General features: G+C 33.6%; 4 protein-coding genes and 1 long non-coding RNA gene across 7 annotated transcripts; 4 read left to right on the forward strand and 1 right to left on the reverse strand.

The window, feature by feature from the left end:
- Positions 1-502: 502 nt before the first annotated feature.
- LOC110820456 (uncharacterized) lies at positions 503-3,481 on the forward strand. The gene is made up of 2 exons (XR_002540904.2): positions 503-1,997; positions 2,569-3,481. It is a non-coding gene; the product is annotated as an uncharacterized LOC110820456 (long non-coding RNA).
- A 1,451-nt stretch (positions 3,482-4,932) lies between these two features.
- Positions 4,933-5,810, reverse strand: LOC110820348 (uncharacterized). Its single transcript, XM_022049797.2, has one exon. It carries the CDS (start codon positions 5,717-5,719, stop codon positions 5,033-5,035), a length of 687 nt encoding a protein of 228 aa, XP_021905489.1. The 5' UTR covers positions 5,720-5,810; the 3' UTR covers positions 4,933-5,032.
- Positions 5,811-10,385: 4,575 nt separating this feature from the next.
- CAS (calcium sensing receptor) lies at positions 10,386-13,857 on the forward strand. 2 transcript variants are annotated; one of them, XM_088210924.1, is made up of 6 exons: positions 10,387-10,756; positions 10,914-11,159; positions 12,228-12,411; positions 12,696-12,837; positions 13,266-13,397; positions 13,510-13,857. In XM_088210924.1, the coding sequence occupies exons 1-6, from the start codon at positions 10,511-10,513 to the stop codon at positions 13,724-13,726; spliced, it is 1,167 nt and encodes a 388-aa protein (XP_088067050.1). In that variant the 5' UTR covers positions 10,387-10,510; the 3' UTR covers positions 13,727-13,857. The 2 variants fall into 2 exon arrangements, with proteins under 2 accessions (XP_088067051.1, XP_088067050.1); XM_088210925.1 differs by lacking the exon at positions 13,510-13,857 and having other exon boundaries at positions 10,386-10,756; positions 13,266-13,401.
- Positions 13,858-14,353: 496 nt separating this feature from the next.
- AAE17 (acyl-activating enzyme 17) lies at positions 14,354-22,543 on the forward strand. 2 transcript variants are annotated; one of them, XM_088210923.1, is made up of 15 exons: positions 14,354-14,748; positions 15,157-15,286; positions 15,372-15,640; positions 15,961-16,165; positions 16,753-16,793; positions 16,889-17,014; positions 17,684-17,757; positions 18,398-18,618; positions 19,968-20,062; positions 20,155-20,371; positions 20,511-20,636; positions 20,757-20,855; positions 21,592-21,804; positions 22,116-22,245; positions 22,327-22,543. In XM_088210923.1, the coding sequence occupies exons 1-14, from the start codon at positions 14,495-14,497 to the stop codon at positions 22,221-22,223; spliced, it is 2,178 nt and encodes a 725-aa protein (XP_088067049.1). In that variant the 5' UTR covers positions 14,354-14,494; the 3' UTR covers positions 22,224-22,245; positions 22,327-22,543. The 2 variants fall into 2 exon arrangements, with proteins under 2 accessions (XP_088067049.1, XP_088067048.1); XM_088210922.1 differs by having other exon boundaries at positions 22,116-22,543.
- A 771-nt stretch (positions 22,544-23,314) lies between these two features.
- On the forward strand, positions 23,315-26,146 carry CDF1 (cell growth defect factor-like protein (DUF3353)). Its single transcript, XM_088210853.1, has 5 exons — positions 23,315-23,578; positions 23,715-23,812; positions 24,581-24,963; positions 25,701-25,777; positions 25,869-26,146. Exons 1-5 carry the CDS (start codon positions 23,520-23,522, stop codon positions 26,017-26,019), a joined length of 768 nt encoding a protein of 255 aa, XP_088066979.1. The 5' UTR covers positions 23,315-23,519; the 3' UTR covers positions 26,020-26,146.
- Positions 26,147-26,426: the final 280 nt, after the last annotated feature.

A 26,426-nucleotide genomic window follows, 5' to 3' on the forward strand; every position in this document is an offset into this window, starting at 1 on the left:
TTAAATATTATTCTAATTATAAGTTAATTTTGTTTCCGATTCAATTTAATTTAATACTTATTGGTATTTTGATAAGATCACCGCCTGCAATTAAGACCAAAAAAGATACAATATATATATATATATCTATCTATAATTGAAAAATAAATTTAAAAATATACTTATTAAGTTTATATCTTTTAAAACTAAAAATGTAACGAATAAATGGAATATAATAATATATTTTAAAAAGTATCCTTAAAACATTATAAATATATAAAAATTAGATGCTGACGTGTGAAAATGAGACGGAGAATATAATTACCGCTAAAAAAAATATATATGATAATTATAGATATAGGGAAAAAAAATGTTTTATTTCAAAGTGTTTTTTATATACTTTAATTAAAAAATAAATAATTTAATTAATGATAAAATATTAAGATTTATAATGTTATTGGGGTTGAAATTTAAATTTAAAATTTTAAAATAATTGTGGGGTTGAATTTTACAAAAAAATAAATATAAAAACCCACCAAAAGCCATTCTAATAACGCGAAGGCGCCCCCCCAAAAAAGTCTGTGTGTATCCTGTCAAAAGCTCAGAGAGAGAGAGAGAGAGAGAGAGAGAGGAGAGATGTACGGCAATGGTGACTCCATAGATTCCTGGTTCAAACCCACTTCTTTCTCTAATTAAGATGCTCTCGTTAATTATATAATATAGGTTTTCTGATGAGTGTGTGTATGTGTATACATATATATATTTGTTTGTGCAGAGAAAGCCGGATTTTCCATTGTCTTGTCGGTGGTAGTGGGGTGTAAAATTTGCTTTATTACTTCTCAGAATCTCAGATCTGTGTTTTTTCTTTCTTTCCTTTTTGAGTTCAATAAATGCTTTTGGGTGATTTGGATGCGCTGTGGGATTTCTTTTTGTATTGGTAACCGAAAGGGTAAAGTCACTGGAGGCAGCGGTTCATCGATCTCTTCCTGGGAATTTGGTGTGAAAAATCACAGAACATGAATCGATCGATAAACCTCTGCATCCAGCGTTACCCCCTCCTTCTCTATCTCTATATTTATCTATGCTGATTCATTTGATATGTGGAATTTGTTATTATCTGTCCCTGATGTTTCTTTTCTGTATGGTTGGAGAGAAATTTTGGATTCTGATATCTGATGCTTTTGTATATGTGTGTGCATGTGTTCTGGTATGCGGGTGATCTCTTTGTTCAGAATAATTGGAAAACTATTGGGACCTCGGAGACCAAAAGTAGAGTCAGAAGCTATTTTTTTTCCCTCGCTTTCTCAACAACCAAACAGATTTTTCGATCATTTTCTTAAAAAAAGCAAAAAAAGCCCATGATAAATGTAAAAATTTGAAATTTTCTTTTTGTCTTCGCTGTCCCTTGTTCTCTTCCAATTTATTACCTAGCGCTAGTTGGTTTGCAGAAAACAGCAAAAGGGACCCTTATCATTTTCCGGCTGTGGTCCCAAATTGGTGAATTTTATTTGATTTTTTTTTTGTTTTAGTACATTTCTTTGTTGTTGCTGGAAATCTATCTCACTAACTTCCCTTGTTTTACCTGATGTTTTTTCCTCTCTCCCTTTTTTCAATACTTTGATCTTGATTTCCCTTGAATATAATAGCTTTCGAGCTAATTTCAGACTGTCATATTTCCATTATTAGCTTCTTCTTTTTATTTATCTGATAGCTTGTTAAATCTGACATAATGTAAAATGATCAATGGATTATGAAAAAACTAGATAGTGCTTGATACGTGAATTGTCGTTTAGGGAAAATATTAAAATGAAAGAATTTTGTTTGCGGTGCATCTCTGAACGTTCCTGAAATGCAAGTAATTGTTTGATTAGGTATGTTATTCGAGTTGTTTTACGGTCAAAAATGTGAGAAATTGATGTAATCACACTTCATTTATTGCTTGGCAGAAATTATTAATTGTACCACCGACATATACCTCTTATGCAAGATAATCTCTTGATAAAGATTTTTCTTTTAAGGTGAATTTATTGTACTTCTACAAGATTTTGGTTTGTTTTCGTTATTCATATTGTTCAATCTATTTAGTTTCTTCTCTGGATTTTTCTATAGTTGTTGTATAGATACTGTTCTGTTTCCGGAAACTCCATCATTGAAGCTCTTCTTATAATATTATTTTGGAAATAGTGTGCAATTACTGTTTTTTTTTTTTTTCTTCTCTAGATTCAATCATCTGGCTACCTCATTCCCTTTCAGGAACTTTCGTCTATGCTAAAAGCATATTACATATCACTCTCCAGTTTTTTTTTTTATTTTTTTTTTTATTTTTATTTTTTTTTATGGTGGTGCATGGATTCTCATATGGCTTTTCTAGCAGTAGTTTTTATGATTCGTTTTTTTGAAAGAAAGAAACTGTTCCAATGTTTAAACCTTTCTGAGAAATGAATTTGAGCTTTTCTCTTTTCTCTTTCTGAAACTCCTTTGTTCCTACTCCTGTTTTCATCGAGAATACCAATGGCCTTTAGTTTTCCAATCAAACAAAGCTCACTTCGTTCTTCATGTCTATGATTCTATACATCAATCATCTCTTAGGTCGCTACATGTGGTGGACCGCTGGCTGCCCTCGGAGATTCTCCAATGGTGGTCAGGACTCATTTTTCATTTATAGATCTGTGAAGTAGTCTAATAGGGGGTTCAATTTGCACGCCAATGAAGTCAATTTCTCGATAAAGCAGTTACTTGTCAAATTCCGGGAGGCAAGAAAAAGTATTTCTTTTGAGGGTTAAATTTGTGATAGAAGTTGAGGGAAGAAAAATGCAGTGGAGAAAGGTACCGAGTTGGGTGAAGAATCTATTAAGTTGAAGTGTACTTGGTGGAATCTGGCATCGAATTTAATTAACGGAAAGAAAGAAAAAGAACAAAAAAAAAAAAAAAAAGGGCCTTGGAATGGCAATTGAATCAAAATGATTCTGTATTCTGTGAAAGCCAAAATGTGGAAAGGTTTGGTTTTGAGTTCCAGAAGAGGAGGGGGGAGGAATCCTGGGAAAAGAAAAGAAGCATATAAGCAAAAACTGGGTATATTCTACTGTTCTCACGTACCCTTTGTCTTGTTCTCTCTTTTCATCACTTGGGTGTTGCTGTGTAGCAGACTTGGCATCGTCATTTAAGATTCTGCCGGCGATGATGGGTGTGATGTTGAATATTTGGATTATCAGGCGGCAGCGGCTTAATTCTCTATCTGTCATCATAAATTGCAGACAGAAGCTTTAGATCTGTTCACAAGTTAATGATTTTCCCAATTTAAATTAATTTGTTTGAAAATTTTTACATACCATTTAAGAGTTTTTTGGGTGTGGTTAAGACAGTTTTGTTTTTGTTTTATGTTTGTTAGTTTTGAGACGAAGAGGTATGAATGTAATTCTCGTCTGTCTTGCATCGCCCGCCTACCAGATATGGTGAAAATTTATTTCTTATAAAACGGAGGAGATCAATTATTTTGTTTTCAGAGTGGTTTTTGTTGAAACAATTTTCAATTGAGGAAAGTTTTTGAAGAAGATGGCGAAATTGACAGGAAGTAATAATAATAATAGTAGTGGTGTCGTGGTGGGCTTGCAGCAAGCAACTATGTCGTCGCATGAATTTGTCTTTTTCCTCTTCCACCTAAAAATTCAATACCGTTAAAAAAATTGAAGTATTTTACTAGTTGTGTTCGACTGGGTTTTGATAATTTAATCCAATTCATTTGTGTTAAATATGTTTCTTTCAACGAGGAAAAGCCTCTTAAAGTCCACATTATAATGAGTTCTTTTTCATAGAGTATAAACTAATTGAATATTGTTCATAAAATACACCATTTTTTCTTTTTTCTTTTTTTTTTTTAAAATAGTACAAGATATTTACGACTTACTTTTTCATTTGGATATTTAAATAGAAAAAAAATGATTTATTTTCCAAACAAAGTCAAATGGATCGTGATTTCTTTCAAAAAAAAAAAAACCACACGAAAATTTAACCGATCAGCAATATTATTATAATTTGAAATGATGAATTTTAAATTTATAAAATCTAAATTTGATACATCTTAGATTAATTTAATGCAATTTTGAATGTATTAATTTTGCAATCTTTATCATATTCTAAAAAAAAAAAAAATTTTACAAAGTTTACGATGTTCGGGTTCGCTTTTTTTTTTTTTTTTTTTTTTTTCCAATGTAAATACATGTGAACCAAGTCACCAATTATAGACAACAAGATCAACCAAAATTTTTGAAGAATTTGAAAACCAACACTTAGCAATCCTTAGTATAAGTTGTTCAGGAGACGATATCTAACATTATAATAGCAAAGAACTTTTGTATAGTTTATCTCAATAATACAGTACGATACACGAATACTCATTAATAGAGCTTAATACATGTTCATAATAAGTAACAGATATTATAATTATTTTATGTTGAAAAATATATTTTCGATACTTTTATAAATTTCTGTAACGACACTTCTTGATTAAGTTTTTTTTAAATGCAACATGCTTTTTGAAATTGAGATCACATCCACTTCGTATACATGCACTTGTGTACGTGTGTGTGTGTGTGTGAAAATTTTCTATTATCTATCAGAGTTCTAAATGCTTCAATTTGGAATTGAATCCATAGTTTCAATCTTGTATCATGTCAGCATAGAATAATTCATAACTTATAATATCAAGTTCAAAGATATGTATATCTACTCATATATATCAAGTTAAAATGATTATTCCATCACACATCTAAACTATGCTATACATATATGTATACATGTGTGTGTGTGAGAAATAATCTAGATAATTAAATATCTCAATTATGAACATATAATATGACCCAATATTTCTTACTAATTCCTTCTTATACATGTTTAGCATACATAGACTATCTAACTCTATATATACACACGCAAATATATACGTATCTATTTACAGTATAACAGATTTGTTCTTATTTTCTTACACTAACCCAAGCTTCAATGGAAGACTGCAAACATATATATATATATGTATATGTATATAGTTCAAATCTAGTTAACCATCTTCTTCCTTTTCTCTTCCAGTGATTGAAGAAGAACAACTAGGATCACTAAAAGAAGGAGCTACAATAACAGATGAATAAACCTTGCAACTTCCAGAAAACTTACTGTAATTCCAGCAACCACGTTCACCATCATCATGATCCGATCCAGAAAACGAAGAACAAAATATCGTCTCTTCAACAATGCTCTCAGTCTTATCCGCCGAGTCAACTCGGTTTCCCATCTCCACTCCCCTATCATCAATACTAACAGGAGTTGTTCCTAACGACGATGATCTTGCATGTCGAAGAAGAAGCTGATGGACCCTAGGGTTCCTGACAAACCGGCTGCAGAACACATGTGTAGCGTTGTCAACGCCGGCGCCGCCATGAAAGTTGGTCTTGGCGTTTCGACCTCGGAGGATTCTGGCGGCGACGTCGTATGCCAAGGCGGCTTCTTCTGGTCTGTCGAAGGTGCCAAGCCATAGCCGGAGCTTTAACGACGAGTCTTTGATCTCTGCAACCCATCTGCCGGACGCCCTTTGTCGAACTCCGAGATATCTTTTGACCCCATCATGGTTTCTTCGGCGGCTTCTGTTCTGATCGTTATGGAAGATTGGTGATGAGGTCTGGTGATGATGATGATCGGATGGGTTGTTTGATGAGGGAGGATTCATGATCTGGTCCTTGTGGCACTCCATGAGAGATTAACGGAGTTGGGTTGAATTTGCAGAGAGACTATGGTGGAATTAGAAGATCAGGAACTGTGCTGATTATTATAGACGAATGATTGTGGGAATAAATGCATGTTCTTTGTCATTATATATATATATATATATATAAATAATTTATCATATAAATATTGAAATTTTTGTTTACTTTTCTATAAATTATTAAATTTGAAAATTGAGAAAAGCATACAAAACAAAGGATCAAAACTAGGGCTTCTTAGTAAATGTGATGATCTGTAAAGGTGATAGCATCAGAGGTGAGGACCATTAATTTGCACGAGCATCCAAAAAATCAACGAGAGCTGACGTAAGCTAATATGGATTAATTAATTAATTAAGTTTTAATTATTAATTAATTAAGTATGTTTTTATATGCTAAACAGTATCCAGTGGCATAAATCCAGCAGCCTAAAACAAAATTTTCACGTAGAAATAATAAACTATTAATTTTGTTTTTTTACTTTAAAAAAAAATGCATTGTCATATGACAAAATGCACACAATTTAATATTTAAATTCACATATAATAAAATATCAATAATCTAATTAAATGATAATTTATTTTAAACTATAGTTCCATCTCAAATAATTGAATTCACAAAGAAAGAAAAAAATATAATTAAACATTTACTTACTTATTGTGATTTGAAATATTTTAACCTTTTTAAATATTATTAATCCTTTTAATTTAGTAATTACTTTGTAATTTTGTGAGTAATTATTTTTTATCATTTTATTTATTTATTTTTTTACTTTAAACTTTCACATTTATGTAAAATGGTAAAAATGAAATCCACAAGATATTAAACTGTAAAAAAAAAAAAAAATTTATTGAATTGCATTTAGTACAAACAGGTTGAATCTATATTTTATTTCATATAAAATTCTTAATTTTTTTTATAAAAAATCTTATATATTTTTTCTAATTTAAATTTGTTTAACCTAAACTTTCATGGTACAAATATTAATTAGTAAATTATCATAAATAATTATGAGAACAACTTTTGATAATTAATTAACTATAATAAATTAAGTTTATAGTGTTTTGTCATGTAATATATGTCTTCGTTAGGGTTTTAGAACATACATGTGTAGTACATTAATTCCTGTGTACTGCAAATCTTGAGGAGAACCTTTTGTATTTCTTATTTTTCTTGTTGGATTATTCACTACTTTTGTGATATCCGGGTTCGAAAATTGATTCGAGATAAATTTTACCAATTTAAAAATATATAAAAAATATTTTATAAATTAATTTAATTTAATTTTTATTATATTTAAGAAAAAAATAAATTAGAGACAAGATTGAAAATAATTTTTAAAAAAAAGATATAAAAATTTGGGTTATATGAGTGTTTTTGAAAAAACAAATAGAAATAGGAGGATCAAAGTGCAAATAAAAAAAGTTCGACCCCGTAGAACTGCTCAGTCAGCAACCTCAACGAATCAGATCGCGCCGCATGGCAAGGTACGCTGATGTCGGTGCCACGCGGGAGGCCACGCTTACAATCTGCGTGCCTCGCGATCGGATGGCACAAGATCAATCTCGCACGCGTGGACGGTCCGAATCCATATCCCCCTTAGGCGCGATCGAATGTTCGAGATCAAACGCGATAAACGGTCCAAATTTATTTTCTCCTTAGGCGTGATCGGACAGACGAGATCGATCATGATGGACGGTCCACATTAACACAGAATGAGTATAAATATTTCGCATCATACGGAACTCGAACCCTAGTCGCCAGGCCTTCCGTCGGAGAAGAATGACCAGACGCTGTACAAGGAAGTCGATCGCCGACCACAATCGCATCAGAGCCACCTATGATCGGCAAAAAAGGTAAAAATTCTCCCACATGCTCAGAATTCGATTGCGAGCACTCTATGGCCATATGAGAGCAAAACGAACAGCAGGTGAGCTGAAAACCGCAGGTAAAGCCCGGCGGGGCCGTCGCAGCCCAAAACTCGCAAGCTCCTCCGATAAACCCCTTCCTGGTTCTCATTTCGTGCGATTTTTTCACCGTTATATTTTCTGTAGGTTGACTGAAGGAGGAATCCCAGCCGCAAAGGAGAGCCGGCGGAGCCGTCGCATCCGAAAACTCCATCACCAGTAGGTTTTAGTTTTTTAATTTTTTCGGTTAACCAGCTCCCTATCGTATATTTTTGCAGAGATACGTGTAAAGTCAGCCGAAACTGACCTAAACCAGCAGAAAAAGCCAAGTTGAGGCAAACAGCCGTCATGCTGAAATTCTAAAATTGGTCGGAAAAGATTTTTAACATCGATTTTGGATTTTTAAGATATTTTTTAGGTACATGAAGCGTGTTTACTCTTCGTAGAAAAATTTAAAAAATTTGGAGACAGTCTGGAAACGCGGTAGAAAGTACAGTATTTCAAATATCGATTCTGGTAAAAATCTCTCAGCCTATTCTCTATTGTGGAATTAAAGCTTAATAATCAATAATATCGTACTTTGTGAAATTTAAATTTTTTTTAGAATAATTACAGGTCATTAATGAACGCGGAATATGTTAGTTATTTCTTTATCATATTTAACTGATTATTTACTTGCACAGCTTTAAATATATGATAATATATTGAAATAATTAAATGATTTAATTGTGTTTTCTTGATGTATATATCGCTTGTTTTGCGTGATTTATAGTTGATTTATGAAATGTAAAATTAGTATACAAATGGAAAATTACTTTATTATGTGAATTAATAAATAAATGTCTTACTGGATATCTTGAGAGATGGTGGACGAACCGGGTATATAGGGAGCCATACCGTAATTGTTATCTCATACCGGACGGAGTATCGAGGGATAATATTTTTAGCGCTCATACTAGATAGGGTATAGAGACAGTTCAGTTCATCCTCATACATGACGGGGTATCGAGGGATGAAATTTTTGGCGCTCATACTGGACAGGGTATGAAGATGGTTGGTTAATTGAAAAGTTTAGATATTGGGTTCATGTGTATGGAGAAATCCCAATGGACCCCTAAAGGTATCAGTAAGCATATAAAAAGGAAAGTTGTTCTTATTCACTTGTATAAAAAATTATAATGTTATTTGAGTTATTGTCTTTATAGGTCGATTTTGACAATCTCATAACGGTATGTATGCAATAAATTGTTTTCTTATAATAAATGAATTTACTTAAATTAAACGTTCCATTAGTCGTTTTATATTTTTTTTTACCATATTTAATTTTATGTATTGGTGAGTAGTGTGACATTTTTATTGGGTTAGTGTAGCTCACTCATATTAACCATTTTCAATAAAAAAAGATCAAGATTCAGATCTTAATCAGTAGGAAGACTGTAAATAAGTGTTCCCCCGGATCGTATAAAGAGTTAGTGGAGGTTAACCTCTCTACAACATTTATTTACTATTTTCATATGTTTATTTCGTTTTTTTATGAACCGTTATGAAAGAGACATTTCTGTAATCCTATTAATTATTTTAATTTATGTGTAAAGAATGTAAACTTTAACATTATTATATACTTATGTATCTTTAATTCAAATTTGTTTTACCCAAAATTTTGGGTCTTCATAACTTTTCGTTACTACTACTTTTTGATTTCTTATATATATACATACATCTTTTCCTCTTTTCACTATCAGCCCATAATAAACATACACACACACACAGATACATACCTATAAATGCGAACACTTTATATTGCTGCGGGAGATGCACGAATAAAATTTATTCACAAATAAAATTTCCAAAGTACTATTTATTATCTTTAATGATTTTTTGAAAGTAAAGTTGATTGAGAAGTTTGTTCTTTCATATTTATAGAGAAGATAATTTTCGTGTTAATTTTTATATGAGTTATTGTGATATTGTTTGATCTCGATTAATCTACCTTTAATTTCAATTAGTTTATTTATTTACTTATACTAATATATATATATACTTATTACAAACAAATTGAATTTAGAAAAATATTAAAATAAAAGTAAAAAAATATATGAAAATAATTTTAATTTGACTGTTATGTACAATTAAACAAAAAAAATTAAATTTATAATGAGATTGAATCATTCTAATTTTTAATTATAACTCTTGAATGTGTAACGTAATATTTTAATATTTAAATTATTAAGATTTAAAATTATTAAAAAATATAATTTTCTTTTATTATTTTATATGTAAATTGATTTGTCTGTTCAAATTCAAGTTACCAAAATAGTTTTAATGTTGGGTTTGGGGTCCAGAATTCTCAGATCCCAATTGTTCCTTTCGCAAAATCTGAGTATTAAATAAATTGTATATTTTTATTAAAAAATTATATTATAATTAGGCTGTATATATCAACTAATTCATAAAATATATAAATTTACATAAAAATAAATTTAAGTCTAAAAAATTTAAAATTTTGAGAAAATAACTTTTTTGTATCCGCAAAAATAAAATTGAAGACTCAGTTATTGTTTTGTATAAAATAAATATATATTACGTTGTAAGGAAGAAACTAATAGGATGTTCTATGTGCCACGTGGAGCGGCATGAGTGGCTAAATCGAAATCTAGGAGAGGTGACACCTAGGATCTGTTTGGCCAGTGAGAAAGTTCCTTTTTATCGGCTAAAAATTTCCACTCTTTTAATTTAAGCAACTTACATTCCTCATCACACAAATCTTCAGACACCCATCAACCAGACATTCAACACCCAGTCTCGCCACCTAAGCACGACAACTGCACAACATACACTCAATTTCTCTCTTCTTGTGAGCTGGATAGAGAAATAATGGCGATGGACATGGCAATCCGATCTTCGTTCACTACAAAACTTCCTCTCCATTCTTCTTCTTCTTCTTCTTCTTCGGCTTCTCCTTCCATTTCACCCAGAGCTTGCTGCAAAAATCAGCTGAAACCCATCTCTGTCTCGCTTCCAACTTCAACCACAATCTCTCTCTTGGCTCTATTCACACCTCCCCATGAAGCCAAGGCCGCCACTCTTTCTAAAGACCAGATTGTCTCCTCTCTCAATGAGGTAAGACTTTAGACTTTCACTCTCCATTAATGGGTTTCTATTTATTTGCTGGTTCAACCACAACCTGCTTACCAAAATGTCCCAACGAGGATTTTTAGTTTGCTCTCCAGCCAATAATACCCATTGCGAGGAATTGATTTTTGTTGTGATTTGATAGGTTGAGAAGACAATTGATCAAGTCCAGGAAGTGGGTTCGACTGTTTTGGACAATGCACAGCGTGTTCTTCAAGTTGTGGGGGAGTTTCTGAAACCAGCTGTTGAGAAGGGGTTGCCTATTGCGCAGAAAGCTGGAGAAGAGGCTTTAAAGGCTGCTTCTCCGGCAATTTCCGAGGTCTCAAAGAAAGCCCAAGAGGCAATTCAAAGCTCTGGCATTGATACAGAAACTGTTGTTACTGCAGCCAAGGTTATTTCCATTTGAAATTCAGCTTTATAATTTATATTCTTCAGATTGTAGACTGTCCATCTCTTGTAGTGTTTTCTTTTGCAGTAATACTATTAGATAAGCTTCTTGTTCTTGAAATGGCTGCAATGCTAAATTGGTTTCTAATGTTAACTTGTGATGATTGCAACTTAGGCTTCTATTGATAGGTCCCAGTCAGAAACCAATTAATTTTTCAGTAATTATTTTCTCTTTGGGTGAGAATAAACCACACTTGAACAACAATTTTTTCGACCCCCCATCCATTAAACTTGCAGCCTTTAAATACAAAAACCACTGCCCGTTACTTCCTACTTCTAAGGGAACTAAAACAAAGTGGGATAGTGGTAGATAAAACTGATGGAAAAAAGGCATATAGGATACACTGTTGACTAATTCCACAACTATTCTAAGCACACTTTTCCTTAAACTAAACACATGTTTTCCTTAAGTTGGTTGGCATTGAGATTTTCGAAGCTTAACATCTATATATCGTAAGAAAAAAAGCTTTATGGATTATACGTGTTGAGAAATTGAATTGTATCTGGGTCTGCCTTCAAGAATTTCTTCAGTTTTGATGCATAATTCGGGTTGCTGCATAATTGATGGTAATCTGTTTGTTACTTTGTTTCAAGAGACAAATTTGTGCCCATGCAGTCAGAATATGACAATTTGATGGATATTTAATCTGGTAATGTTGGGCTGTTTATAATTTGGTAGGACAGGACTGGTTAACATCTGGTCTGTTTTGCACCGAATGAACTGCCCTAGAGTGTGGATGTGGATGATGAGTTATAAAAATTCTGTTACTTAGACTATTGTTTGGAATAAAGTCAGAAATCTTATTGATTTTATTTGTAAATTTATTGAAGAAAGGTAAAATAATTTTCTAAACGATAAAAGCTTTCCTCATATCGAATTAATCTTCTAGAAAATTTTTGAATTAAATGGGAAAGTGAATTCTAAAAAATTTTTGGATTTATTTTAAACATAGCCTTAAAAATTCTGATTTCTGATCCTAAATTTGTAAATGAACCATTGCCTTTGTTGCAGACGGTAGCAGATGCAGCAGAGAAGACTACGAAGGTGGCCACACCTATCGCTTCATCAACTGTCGAAGCCATCTCATCTGCAGATCCTACTGTAATTGTAGGAACAGCTGGAGCATTATTTGTTTCATACCTCCTCCTTCCTCCCATCTGGTCTGCCATCTCTTTTGGCCTTCGTGGTTATAAAGGTAACTTCACTTTCATTGGTTCTCGGAACAAAATTGCTTCATTTCTATGAAGGTTATGTATAAGTCTGAAAACAGCTAAAAGTGATTATGAAGTGTGAAACTAAACGAAACAATCTAGTGAGTTATCTTTTTTAGCTTTATCTACATGTAGAAAAGTGTAGAGGTACAATACTAATCTCTTTGTGGTTCAGAACTAATCTGAGTACTGATACAGATTTTGGAAGTTTTTGTTCTTCTAAATTCTCTTGCATGACAGGGGGCTAATGCATTTTGTTACTGTCTAGGTGATCTTACACCTGCTCAAACACTTGATCTAGTATGTTCGCAAAGTCACACAATGATTGATATACGATCTGAGAAGGACAAAAGCAAGGCTGGTGTTCCTCGCCTTCCCTCTAGTGCTAAGAACAGGCTTATTTCAGTTCCGTAAGTAAATCTGCTTCTTCTTCCATGGCTTCTTCCCTACGCTGCTGTTTTACATGAAATTTATGGGTTGCTGTATCCCCTTATTCTCATTCATCTTCATCGTTCCCGTAACAAATGAAGTTTGTTTACAAAAACTTCGAACTGATTCAGTTTCTTGTATAAATGTAAAAGCTCTGTGGTTCTGTCTTAGATTTTCAGAATTTTGTTACTTAAGGGTTATAATGGGACTTGATCTTATGTGATTTTCATATGATTAAAATACGAGTAGATAGGACATTTCCAGAAATATTCATACGAAATCTGGATTTATCCCTCGTGTTGTAGGTCAACTTAACTGAACCACGTAAATTCTCTGTCTCTTTTACTTTTCTGTCTTCATCCACTTAATTTATAATGTGCACAACATTAAGTCTGCTCTAATGTTTCAGTTTGGAAGAATTACCGAGCAAATTGAGAGGCCTAGTCAGAAATGTAAAGAAAGTAGAAGCTGAAATAGCAGCTTTGAAGATTTCATACCTCAAGAAAATCAACAAAGGCTCTAACATCATCATTATGGATTCGTAAGTTTTCCCAACCTTGCCTATATACAAACTAGTTTTTAAACAATAAAGATTTCTAAGATGCTATGTTTTTTTGAACTAACGCCAATCTCCTCCTCCTCTAAACATTCAGATACTCTGATTCAGCCAAAATAGTTGCAAGAACACTAACAAGTCTTGGGTTCAAAAACTGCTGGATTGTGGCTGATGGGTTTTCTGGGAGCAGAGGGTGGTTGCAGAGTCGATTAGGAACAGATTCGTCTAATTCATTTATCGCAGAGGTTCTTTCGCCATCACGGATCATCCCCTCTGCCAAACGGTTTGGTACAACAAAGTTTCTTCCAGAGTGAAAGAAAAATTGTGTATGAAAACAAGAATGTTTGAATGTGCATTGTTAGGTTAGATTATTACAGTCTCTTGTTGGAATTTGCCTCACTGCTATTCTTCTTGTTAATGTGAGTTTATTGATCTTTTCTTGAAATTGAATGTGCAAAAGAAGCTAGAAAGGAGGCTTATTTTAAGCCAATAAGTGCTTTTCCCCACTATTCCCAACAAAACCAGAACATTGGTCTTCTATGAACTATATGGTTTATTTGAAGGATATTAAGACTGTGTTTGGAATAAAGTTGCATACTGAACTCAATACAAAACTGGTGTAATTTCATTACAAAATTATAAAAATTAATATTATGTATAAAAATTATTTAAACTTGCAGCAAAACAGTCTCAGATTTCATGAATTTTGATAAAGTTGATAATGTATTCTTTTAATTTCATATAAAATTAAAAATTATCATTTATAAATAAAAATTATTTTTAGTTGAATTAAATTTGAAATTATAAATAAATTTCAAGGGTTTTGCTCTTTCATAATTTTATTACTATAAATCTTATAATTTAAATAAAATAACTTAATTATTTTTGTAGAATAAATTGGTTAAAAAATTAATAAAAAAATAGTTTTAAAGGACCAAAAATGGAAATACAGGTGGCAAGGTTATCTACTTGGTTCCTTGCTCGTGAAGAAGAATTTGATTCAGGTGCAGTGTCCGATTCATCGTTTCTTCAATCCTCAATCTCTCTCTCAATCATATGAGCGAAGCTGAGTGAGAAGAAAAATGGCGTACAAAACCCTAGATTCTGTTACCAGGGCAGACATAGAATCTCTGGGAATAAACAAGGAAGACGCCGAGCGACTTTACGAGACTCTGATCGGAATCGTTGCTAATTACGGAGCGGGCACTCCACAGACATGGCACCACATATCCAAACGCCTTCTTAACCCTACACTTCCCTTCTCCTTCCATCAGATGATGTATTATGGCTGCTATAAAAACTTTGGCCCCGACCCTCCGGCTTGGATACCCGACCCGTATGGAATTCTCTCTAATCTTCACCATTTATTATTGTTTTGAAATGTTTTGTTGGTGGCCAAGTCTAAGTAAATTTGCAGGGATAAACGCCACGTTGTATTAAACCAAATATAGATATTTAGTTTCAGAGGATTTGTCTACAGTTTTAGTAAAAATTGCCTTCTTTAATGTAAAGTTGGTGTTTTTAACGGTGACATTTGTTATGATAAACTATAGTATTTGTTGGAGCTTGATATTTGAATAAATATAGGAATTGAAATTTGATATGCTGGAATTGTAGCTTAACATTGTTTTAGTTGCCTGGGAACTGGAAATTTCTATTTACAGTAATGTTTCAATTTTCTCATTTTGTTCTTTTTCCTTTGTGATTTACTATATTGTATTTAAATCGCTTGTTGGATGTCTAGGGAGACTGCAATATTGACAAATGTAGGACAGCTATTAGAAAGGCAGGGAAAACAGTTATTGGGTTCGAAATACAAGGATCCTCTATCATGTTTCTCAGACTTTCAGGAATTTTCTGTTGCAAACCCGGAGGTAGCGTTAATGTAAAAAAAGCTTTTATGCTATAGATACTGAATGCAGATTTTACGTTATCGGTTTTCAACTCTACATTTGTTAGGTTTATTGGAAGACTGTACTGGATGTGTTGAGCATATCTTTCTCAGTGCCTCCACAATGTATCTTGCATGAGAATCCATACGGAGAGAAAAATTTGTCAAACCCAGGTGGTCAATGGCTTCCTGGAGCATACATGAACCCCGCAAAGGATTGCTTGAGTATAAATCCTAAGAGAAGTTTGGATGACATTGTAATAAGATGGCGGGATGAGGGAGATGATCATCTTCCTATAAAAGTCATGACTCTTAAGGATTTGCGGACAGAGGTTTGGTATGCTCCTTTCTCATGTCATAAACTTCTTCTGTGTAGTAGATTAGTTTAGTTTGATACAAATTCTGAATTTCATAACCACAATAGAAAAGTCATGCAAATAATTTTTGTTTGTGGTAAATGTTCTGTTGCAATTGCAGATGTGGTCATAAACTGATAGTTGTCTATTGCAGATAGCATTTATTTACTTGCATAACATCAAGTAGTGAGCTTTATCTTTATTTGCATTTTAGCATGGTTTCTGGAGTTTTTTAAGCCATCGAGTCGTTAGTTCTCTACACAAATTGAACGTAATATATTGATTTGCATTTAAAATATAGGTTGGTGGCACATGGACTCAATGCCCTGGGCTTGGACACTGGATCTGCAATTGCTATTGATATGCCTATGAACGTCAATTCTGTGGTTATTTATCTAGCTATTGTTCTGGCAGGCTATGTAGTTGTGTCCATAGCGGATAGTTTTGCTCCAGAGGAAATAGCAACAAGACTCAAAATTTCAGAAGCCAGAGCCATATTTACTCAGGTTATTACACTTCTTCGTTTGTGAGGTCCCACAATTATTCCTTGCAATTCTTTTCTAAAAATTCTTTTCATGAATATATTAAAATCTAAGTGTAAGTTGAAACTATTTGAGGCATTCTGGTGCAGTTTTATGCTTCTATTTTGTTCCCATCACATTTATCACTTGAGTAATCTCTCTGCTTGTTGGTCAGTTTACTTAATTCTTTATTAGGCAAGCTAAGTCCGGTTACATGGCATTTTGGAGGTTTACTCTTGCAGTTAGATGTTTTCTGTTGCATATAAAATGTTAAAGAATGAAGGTGTTGAGGCTTTCTTCTGTTTGTTCATTATGATATTGCCATTTTTGATCCGTGAATTTATTCTACTTTTCCCACAATAACCATTGCCCTTTCTCTTAATAATATGCATTCGATAAACATGTTTTTCATTAACACATACTTCCTTTTTTTTTTTAATTGAGAAGAAAGTGTAAGTATATATATTATATTAGGCGCCAAGGGGGTGCCACCGGTGTACAAAAATTGGATTTACTGCTCAGCAAGAGTATCTACAATGAGGCCAAATTAACACATACTTCTCATCCTGCAGGATGTTATAATACGCGGCGAGAAAAGTATTCCTCTTTACAGGTCAAGTTCTCTCGATGGACTACACATTCGTTGATGTTGTTTTTTTCTTTATCTTTACTGTGATACTGTCTCTCACACTAGATTCAATTCTGCAGACGAGTTGTGGAAGCTGGGGCACCTATGGCAATTGTTATTCCCGCTAAAGGCTCAAGCTTCAGCATGAAATTGCGCAGCAGTGATATTTCTTGGAATGATTTCTTGGAAAAAGTAAAAAATTCAAAGTATGAAATATTTTGCATATTTTCCCTTGCTACTTTGTTGCATGTAAGATGATATATCAGCACTTAAAACATATTTTCTCTTCTCTTCTCTCCTTCTGGAATAGTAAACTCTTTGTTTCTTGGCCTGCTTTGTTGGTTGGTATTTGGGTCCTTCCTCATAAGAGTCTCTCCTTCTAGGACACTCTCAGTCATTAAACGAAAATCATTTGATATTATTCTGGTGTTAGACAAGGTCATCAACATTAGCATTGCGAGAATGGTAAAGGTTTTTGTTTGTCCACATTTTTTGTGGGAGGAAGGTGTATTGGCTGCATAAGGTTTTTGGGAATTTTATTGGGAGAAGGGATTGGGGTCTTGTGTGAAGCATTCAGTGCACAGAGTACCTACCTTTAGTGAAATAAATTATTGTACGGCAAAGTTATAGGGTGCAGGGGTTAGTGAATCTTCTAGGGACATAACAGTTCTATATACAAATACAAAATACAAACAGGGGGAGACAAGAACAATAGTTTACAATCATGTTACTTATTGGTTTCTTACATGTCTGGCTTCTTATAACTAAAAAAGAGAGCTGTCTAGATACTACTATATCTCTTGGCATGACTGCGATTTTGTTGTCAGTAGAGTCTGATGGCACTTCTGTATCTTTTGTTTTATAAAAAACTGTAGAGAAGAAGAATTTGTGGCTGTGGAAAAGCCGGTTGAAGCATTCACAAATATTCTGTTTTCCTCTGGAACGACAGGTAATGTAAACAATGTGTCTTATCCTTTCCTGGACCATGTGAAAACGGTATTTCCTGGACCACCCAGCAATCAAATCATAACCATTCCTTAACCTCATTGTTTTTATATCAACTTCATCCGACATAAAGTACTTTGTTTTCGGAACTGTCAAATACGGTCAAATATCTTGCTTCTTAAATGAATAACCATGATAACATCTTTGTTATCATTACTCCTTTTTCTTTCTTTCTTTTTTTTTGAAGTTTTAGGGTTGTCAAATATTTTGTTAGAAGAGTATGTAAATGCTGTTTATGGAATTTATAGTTTTTACTAGTTTTATAGCAAGAGAAATAAGAAGTAAAGGGTGGGGAACTAGGCCCAGAAAAATAATGGATATACAAGTTACTCATCTAATGATGTCTGATAATGAAATTTGGTCTTTTTTAAAAAAAAAAAAAATTAAAACTCCAAGTTCTGAAGTTGTTCTGGATGTCTTCATTCTAATACCGAGCCACTACTGTCACTGTCTGCTTAGAAATATCTGAAAGGTATAAGCATACCTTTTTCTGGTAGAAGTATCAAATGGATACTTTATTGTTGAAGTGCAAGCTGGAAAGCATAAATGCTGCCACGCTTGATTAGGCTTATTTTCTGGTGTAGGGGATCCAAAAGCAATTCCATGGACAAACATGACTCCTCTGAAAGCTGCTGCAGATGCATGGTGCCACATGGATATTCATCAAGGTGATATTGTTGCTTGGCCCACTAACCTTGGGTGGATGATGGGCCCATGGTTAGTGTATGCTTCATTGTTAAATGGTGCTTCCATTGCACTATACAATGGATCTCCTCTTGGTTCTGGCTTTGCCAAGTTTGTACAGGTAGGCATTTTACATCCATGTTATTATGATATTTCTTAATTTGGATGTAGTTGGGCTGTTTCTCTCTCTCTCTCTCTCTCTCTATATATATATATATATATATATATATATATATATAGTTGTATAATTTGTTGTTGCATGACTTATTTTGGCCCATTGCATTATGCATGTTTTGACTGATAGTTATCTGTGACTTTATTTTGTGAGGATAAGAGTATGTGGGAGCTTGTCTACTGGGGATTTAGGAGACCTAATAGATAGTTTGATTCTCGTTTATGTATTCTTCTTTTGTGCATGGGCATCCCTTTAGCACTTGGTGAATAAAACCTATGCTTTTTTTTGCTTCGATGCTTCAGATCTCAAGTTAATGTTGTATACATGCCGATTGATCCATTCTTCAATTTACATAATCTGACTAATGAAACCTTGGGTTCAAAATGCTAATCATAGGAATACAATGCAAATGATATAAAGTTTGGGGTGAGAATAGTGGTCTAATCCAGTGTTTAGTCAAAGCTAGGTGGCTTTCTCATTTCTGCCATCCCAAGCAGGAATGAGATTTCAATTAAATGAATTGTAAGTTATTTACATTGTGAAACAAATGCTATAACCTTTAAACCATCCTTCTTGATCCCTCTGTTGGACTCAAAAGGGTCCCATGTATATATTCACCTTGTGAAACAAATGCTATAACCTTTAAACCATCCTTATTGGACTTCATATGCTCCATCCTTTACCATAGCTCACTATTAGTAGAAGCAAAATTGATTAGCAAAGTGAAATGATACTTCAGAATCCTTACAGTGGATCGAATTGTTCGTTATCTTTAGGCAACATTATCCTAGCATGCATGATCTTCATTGCTGGCTTGAGAGTCACACGTGATGTAGTGGTGGGACTGCTAGAGTGTGTTTTGGAGAATGCTAATGGTGGTCATTCTATGATTAGTCAATATGCTTTGACCTTCAGTTTTGTGTTGTTCACGTCCATATAAGAGAACAGATGCATTTTGGATAAACGAAGAAATATTATTAGAACACAAAAACGGATATTTACTAACTAGAGATTGGGATAATTTTGAAGTTTTGGTTAAGTTATGATTGGAGGAGGAAAAATAATAAAGAGAAATCAATCTATGATAAAAATAGAAAATTACCGTCCTTGGTTTAATTTTTTCTTTTGTACATATCAGGTGTATGTTAGACAGCCAAAGTGAACCAATGAATGGCTGAAACGTTAACTTAAAATTCAGTTGTCTTCTGAAGATTTTATGTTTTTATTTTTCATCTTTTAATTTTTTTGAACTTGGTAGTCTTCTGCAGTTCATTGAATCACTCTCTCTTTTCCAGGATGCTAGGGTAACTATGCTAGGTGTGATCCCAAGTATCGTCCGAGCATGGAAAAGTTCAAACTGCACTGTTGGCAATGATTGGTCAGCGATTTGGTAAGTGTAAGTTCTTGCTATTAGCTATGAACTTTGGATTTCCTTTCATGAATAATTATTTCTAGCTTTATTCATTATTCGAAACTTGGTAGTTGCTTTGCCTCCACTGGTGAAGCTTCAAACATAGATGAGTATCTATGGTTGATGGGGAGGGCTAATTACAAGCCTGTCATTGAATATTGTGGCGGTACGGAGATTGGTGGTGGATTTGTTACTGGATCTTTATTACAGGCTCAATCATTGGCTGCTTTCAGTACACCGGCTATGGGCTGCAGTTTATTTATTCTTGGCAGTGATGGTCATCCTATTGTAAGTACCATGCGATGGACCTGCATTGTTATCTAAGATACCTTGTCAGAAAATTTTGCCTATATTGGGATATATATGCACATCATGTGTGTGTTTATGTGTTAGCACTTCTGCCTAATGATCATGATTTCAATTATAGGCTGAAAACCTTCCAGGGATGGGTGAATTAGCGCTTGGTCCCCTCATGTTTGGCTCGTCAAATACTCTGTTGAATGCGAATCACTATGATGTTTACTTTAGAGGGATGCCTTTTTGGAATGGAAAAGTGAGTAAAACTTGCCAGAAACCTGTATTTGCAACTTGTGTAGACTCATAAATTCTGTGTTTGATCCTCACAAATAAAAGAAAATTTGTATGATTCCGGGTGTGTTTTTTCTTTGTGAAGATTTTGCGGAGGCATGGGGATGTATTTGAACGGACATCTAAGGGATATTATCGTGCACATGGTCGTGCTGATGATACAATGAACCTTGGCGGCATCAAGGTATGCATTTGGCACTGTGTGCAATTACGAAGACATGCTTATGTTAAGTGGTTTTCTTTTTCTTGTTGTCTAGAATAGCCCTGAGATGTGGTATGAATAGATTTTTTTTATTTCTACTAATTTGCATTATTTTATTCCCTGGGGAACAGACTTGTCTTGTCAATTCTGTAGTTTCTGAATCATTAGAAACAGAGTTCGCACCCATAAAGAAACAAAGTTACGTGGTTTAAATTCACTTTGAAAAAGAAGATGACATTGTGTTTATTTTGTTATGAGAAAGATTGAACACATAATTTATTATTTGGAAATGGCATTAGGTCCTTCAGCAGTCTCACTTACTGCAACCTATGAAATAAGGAATGAAATCAAGATATTGATGGATAAAGGGCTATTGGCTTTAGCCTGTAGCTGCAGCCTATAAAATAAGGAATGAAATCAAGATATTGATGGATAAAGGGGACTATTGGCTTCAGCCTATAGCTGCTTCTTTTTTTTTTTTTTTTTCTTTTCTTTTTTTCTTGTTCAAAGTATCTGGCACTTCCACTTTTTTGAGAGAAAAGATTTGGAAATTCAATGGTGTCTCTGAATGTTTGACGTGCGGAACTTTTAGTTTGATGATATGCAGGGAGAAGCATTCAGAATTTTGGGCATTGAATAACAAAATTTTTACAAATTGAAGAGTAACTATTTGATTCTGGTCTGATTTCTTTTCTCTTCTTCTTTTCTGTTTGATCAGGTTAGCTCTGTAGAAATTGAACGCATCTGTAATGCAGTTGATGACAGTATCCTTGAGACTGCAGCCATTGGAGTACCACCTCCCAAGGGTGGCCCTGAACGATTAGTAATTGCAGTCGTATACAAGGATTCGAATGTCCCAGCTCCAGACTTAAATAAATTGAGAATGGCCTTCAATTCAGCATTACAGCAGAAACTAAATCCTCTATTCAGGGTAATGATGTCTGCTCTGCACACAACTGCCTTACTGATATGTTGTGTGGTTCAAATTTATCCTATTTCATTGATTTAACTCATTTTTTAATTCCACAATGATGAATACATCTTCCTATTTGTCAAGAGAGAAATCGCAGAAATATCTAATTTTTTTGAATAAATATGGAAGTAACTTAGGATTAAATCGTTATTTTCATTGTATCTTATTTTCACTGGTCTTCATATTTTTATTCTGTAAAATTAAAATTTGAACCAATTTCAATCCTGCCTTTTGTAGTTTCCATACTAAGAAGAAGCTAACATGCGCAGGTTTCTCACATTGTACCGCTGTCAACTCTGCCAAGAACAGCGTCAAATAAAGTGATGAGAAGGGTTCTGAGGCAACAGTTTGCTCAACTGGACCAATCAAGGATATAATAGATGTTTGGGAGAAGGCATTGTAAGGCACTAAACCTAAAAGACTTGGCACTTGTTTGTAGAGTCTAGAATGGTATAACTCCTGGTTTTCCGACCTTTTCAGGTTCGTCGAGCCGGGTAATAAGAAAAGCAGCTTTTGCCTTAGATGTTATGAATTCTATTATTAGAATGTCTAGCTCGGAGTTACAGAGTTGCCCAGCTTGTATATGCGGTATTTAAAGTATACAGGACATGAACACCATTGGTGTAACATTTCTGCAGGAGTTTTGTGATATTTTCATGTAGATTTTCTTTGTGAATGGGAGTTATTTTCTTTCAAAGTGTTTCTTCTAAATTCATCAGTTGGCAGAATATTTCACCATTTTTCTTTCTCTGTCATAAAAATTATTTATAAAAACTTATGGCTATATAAACTAAAATATAAATTATGAATATAAAAATTATCTTAATTTTATAATTACAAGTTTTAATATTAACTAAAAAGAGAAGAGTGGTAATAAAACCATATTTTGTTACAAGAAGTTGCAGTTTTACATATAACTAATGACTAATTCTTGATTAATGGTTAATTAGGGCATCAATTTACGGTAATTAAGTTGAATTTTATGTTGATAAATTATTAAACGTTTTATTATAGTTAAATTTTTTTATTTAAAGTAATCGAAATGAATTAATATATAACTTAATTTTTTATTTATGTTTTTTTAATTAAAAATACGTTATTTATATGTAGTTTAGATTGGGGCGGGGGAGGGGGAGACACTTATATTAAGCAACTAAAAAATTATAAATTTATTATTCTTAAATATATTTTGAATTAAATAAATAATTAATTTAAGTTTTAATTACTCATAATATTTTAAGTTATTTTTAATTATTTCTTATAATTCTTAATTTATTAAATATTTTAAAAAATATAAAATATATTAATTATTAGTCGATAAAAAAAGAATATTAATTATATTACGTTATTTTTTAGGCCAAGCATCGGGTAAGAAAATTTAGAAAAGGACAGGGAACGACGTCGTGTACAGTTAGTTGTACTGAACGCACGCCGGCGTAATATAGCAAGAGGGAGCTTTATCATCCTCACATTTTGGTGCCATAAAAACGCGAAATCCTCAGAAACCCCTTTTCTTCCTCCAACAGCTTCATACAACAACATCAGTTGTTGGTGGGGAACTTTACAGTTCGCTCTCGGACTCTTCTTCTTGTTCTTTGAAAACTCGAGAAAGAAAAAACGTTTTCAGAAAATCGGAAAAGCAGATTAGAAGGTCATCTTCTCAAAGAGGAGACATGTCTTCTCATCTACTTTCATCCCCTACTCTTTCCTCTTCCTTCCTCGGCCAAAGACTGTAACTTCTTTTTTCCTCTTTTTTTCTTTTCTCTCAATAATTTAGAGTCCTCATCTCATTTTCGATATATTTAATACTGAAATTGACATATTGAGTTCTGAATTGAGGAATTCTGGTTCGTTTTTTTTGGACGCAGTTCTTCCGGTCAAGAAGCGAGCAAGTGTATTGTAGCGTATCGAAATATTTTTACAAGCTTTAGAATCCCTAGGTGTGCTGTTGATTCACCTTACGGAGGTATTCTTTTATTATATCCTTCCATTTTCTGCATTTCTTGATGATTGGGGGAATATTTATAAACGTTTTTTATTTCTTAGGGAGATAATAAATTAATTGTTGAAAAGTGCGGATACGGTGGAGTAATCTGTGTTAGCTTTTACATGTATGATCTTTATGTACGGTATTTTCTCCGTCTGGTGTTCGTTTGTTTGTGTTAGATTTAGGAGGCCAGCTGATTTTCAGGTGCTTGATTGTGCTGGAACTGCAGATTAAGTTGTATCTATAACTAATGAATTTAATCTTGTAATTGTATATGGAGAGAAAATGTAAAGACATCATACTTTGGAACTGTTATTTTCATCTCTGCTTCCAGTGTTTCCACTGATTCTTGAGTTATATGCTGCCCTTTCTAGCTATCAAATTGTTTGGCGTTTGATGCATGGGAATATCTATAGCGGCACTAAAATTAGGTCATGTTATTGTAGGACTTGCTTGAGTATAAATGACCATTGTAACTTTTTTCCCTTGATTATTGACATCTTTTTCCCGATTTTCTAATTCACAATATGCTTCTTTTCAACATCTTTTTATTCCACCCGGGACTTGAAAATTATAATTTTTTTAATGGCCAAATGCACCATATTGGCAAGCCTTATGGATTGCATTGTGGATTATTGATAATGTCATGTGATATTAGAATGTGATTCCTGGATGTTTTCTGGACATCAATTTCTGAGCTTTATTCTGGCCAACTGCTCATACTGTCAACTTTTCCTCTTTGTGCAGGTAATGCCCCAACTTTTCCACGAATCAATGTTTGGGATCCATATAAACGCCTCGGTATAAGTCCCTATGCTTCTGAAGAAGAAATTTGGGGATCACGGAATTTTCTCTTGCAGCAGTATGCTGGACATGAAAGAAGTGAAGAATCAGTAGAGGCTGCTTTTGAGAAACTCTTAATGGAAAGCTTCAAACAAAGAAAGAAGACAAAAATTAATCTTAAAACCAGACTAAAGAAGAAAGTAGATGAATCTCCACCTTGGATTAAGAACTTGCTTAACTTTGTTGAACTTCCTCCGATGGAAGTTGTTTTTAGAAGGTTTTTCCTCTTTGCGTTCATGGGTGGCTGGAGTATCATGAATTCTTCTGAGGGTGGACCTGCGTTTCAGGTTTGTCCTACTATCCAAGTATTGGATATGGTTGCATCCTTAAATGGTTGTTTATCTTGTTCTTTATATGGATTAATGTCATTAGTATTCTGTAGAATATTTCAGAGAGGATCTGTGACTTTTTAAACGCTTTCGAAATATAACTTTAGTTTGCTAGTTTTTTTAACACTCAAAGCCCGGTGATGGTGGGAGTCTTAAGTTCTTAATCTGATAGAGGTATCTATACTTGTATATTTGTTGGAGCCTATGCAAGGATTTGCTGTTCTTTTCCGAAATCTTTTTTTCGGGTTGCATTCAAATTTAAGTAGAAAAAATAGATGTTGCAGTTGCTGCTTGCGCTCAAGTACTTGCTGATAAATTCTCGTACTTTCTCAACCTAGTATGTTAGCTTTAAACCGGTCCTTTTGTTTTTAATTTCTTTCTTTCAACAAAGTGAAGGTGCCTTAGTTGAAGTTGGTTACGTTCTGAGTAATTTAGGTGTTTGCTGTATCTTTGTGCTGGCTGTAAATTCTTACCATTGCATGCGTTGAGTTCCCTCCAGTGCTTGTCAGTTATTGTTAGTAAGAAGGCTTGATATCTGAACCAATCATCCAGAAGCTTACTTGCACTGGACACTTGGTCCTTCTCAATTACTGGAATTCAGCTTTTGAATCCTGGAAGAGAGAAAACATTGTTGCATACAACTACAATTTTCCGTCAGGTTCTTCTGATTCTGAGAAATATTGTTTTAACTGCAGGTAGCAGTTTCTTTAGCAGCTTGCATATATTTTCTTAACGAGAAGACAAAGAGCCTGGGTAGAGCTTTCATAATTGGGTAAGTTTGAAATTGCTGTTCAATAGCTGCTATCCTTTTTCATCTGTTTGGGATTGCTTATCAAGTTAAATGTTTGTTTGTTGCACTGCAGATTAGGAGCTCTGGCAACAGGGTGGATATGTGGGTCGATATTTGTTCCCCTGATCCCAACAGTTCTAATCCACCCGACCTGGACACTCGAACTCCTAACATCCCTAGTAGCTTACTTTTTCTTGTTTCTTGCATGTTCTTTTCTCAAGTGAAATGACTATACTTGACCTAGGAGTCTTATGACATTTAGCAATTGCCTTTTCTGCTGCTTTTACTGTGTTTTTTTTTTTTACATTGAATCAGTATATCAGCAATGTTGGTAATCTTTTTACAGTTGAATCGATTTTGTTTAGAAGAGTTGCGCTGCAGCAGCATGTGAATTTAGGTCGCACCTTGATGAAAACTTTATTTACTAATTTCATACTGAAGTATTATACATAAAATGGTATTACAAAATCAAAAAGTAATTTAAGATATTGTCGTATTTGTTAATAATAATATATTAAGCATTATTTTTACTTTTAGTTTTATGTATAAAAATATCTTTAAATCTATATGATGTGGAATATTATAAACTTAATTTCACTAAAATTATAATTTTTGAAAAATAATTAAGAAT

Source organism: Carica papaya, chromosome 9 (genome assembly GCF_054855325.1).
Source record: "Carica papaya isolate Zhongbai chromosome 9, ASM5485532v1, whole genome shotgun sequence".
In the NCBI taxonomy this organism is placed as follows: Eukaryota; Viridiplantae; Streptophyta; class Magnoliopsida; order Brassicales; family Caricaceae; genus Carica; species Carica papaya.

Bases quoted from the DNA above. Each gene is read 5' to 3' on its own strand.
- CDF1 (XM_088210853.1), top strand. From the start codon at position 23,520: ATGTCTTCTCATCTACTTTCATCCCCTACTCTTTCCTCTTCCTTCCTC. The intron at 23,579-23,714 runs GTAACTTCTTTT...TTTTGGACGCAG, and splicing joins TCCTTCCTCGGCCAAAGACT to TTCTTCCGGTCAAGAAGCGA. The intron at 24,964-25,700 runs GTTTGTCCTACT...TTTTAACTGCAG, and splicing joins AGGGTGGACCTGCGTTTCAG to GTAGCAGTTTCTTTAGCAGC.
- CAS (XM_088210924.1), top strand. From the start codon at position 10,511: ATGGCGATGGACATGGCAATCCGATCTTCGTTCACTACAAAACTTCCT. The intron at 10,757-10,913 runs GTAAGACTTTAG...GTGATTTGATAG, and splicing joins TTGTCTCCTCTCTCAATGAG to GTTGAGAAGACAATTGATCA. The intron at 12,412-12,695 runs GTAACTTCACTT...GTTACTGTCTAG, and splicing joins TGGCCTTCGTGGTTATAAAG to GTGATCTTACACCTGCTCAA.
- LOC110820348 (XM_022049797.2), bottom strand. From the start codon at position 5,719: ATGGAGTGCCACAAGGACCAGATCATGAATCCTCCCTCATCAAACAAC.
- AAE17 (XM_088210922.1), top strand. From the start codon at position 14,495: ATGGCGTACAAAACCCTAGATTCTGTTACCAGGGCAGACATAGAATCT. The intron at 15,641-15,960 runs GTATGCTCCTTT...TTTAAAATATAG, and splicing joins GATTTGCGGACAGAGGTTTG to GTTGGTGGCACATGGACTCA. The intron at 17,758-18,397 runs GTAATGTAAACA...TTTCTGGTGTAG, and splicing joins GTTTTCCTCTGGAACGACAG to GGGATCCAAAAGCAATTCCA.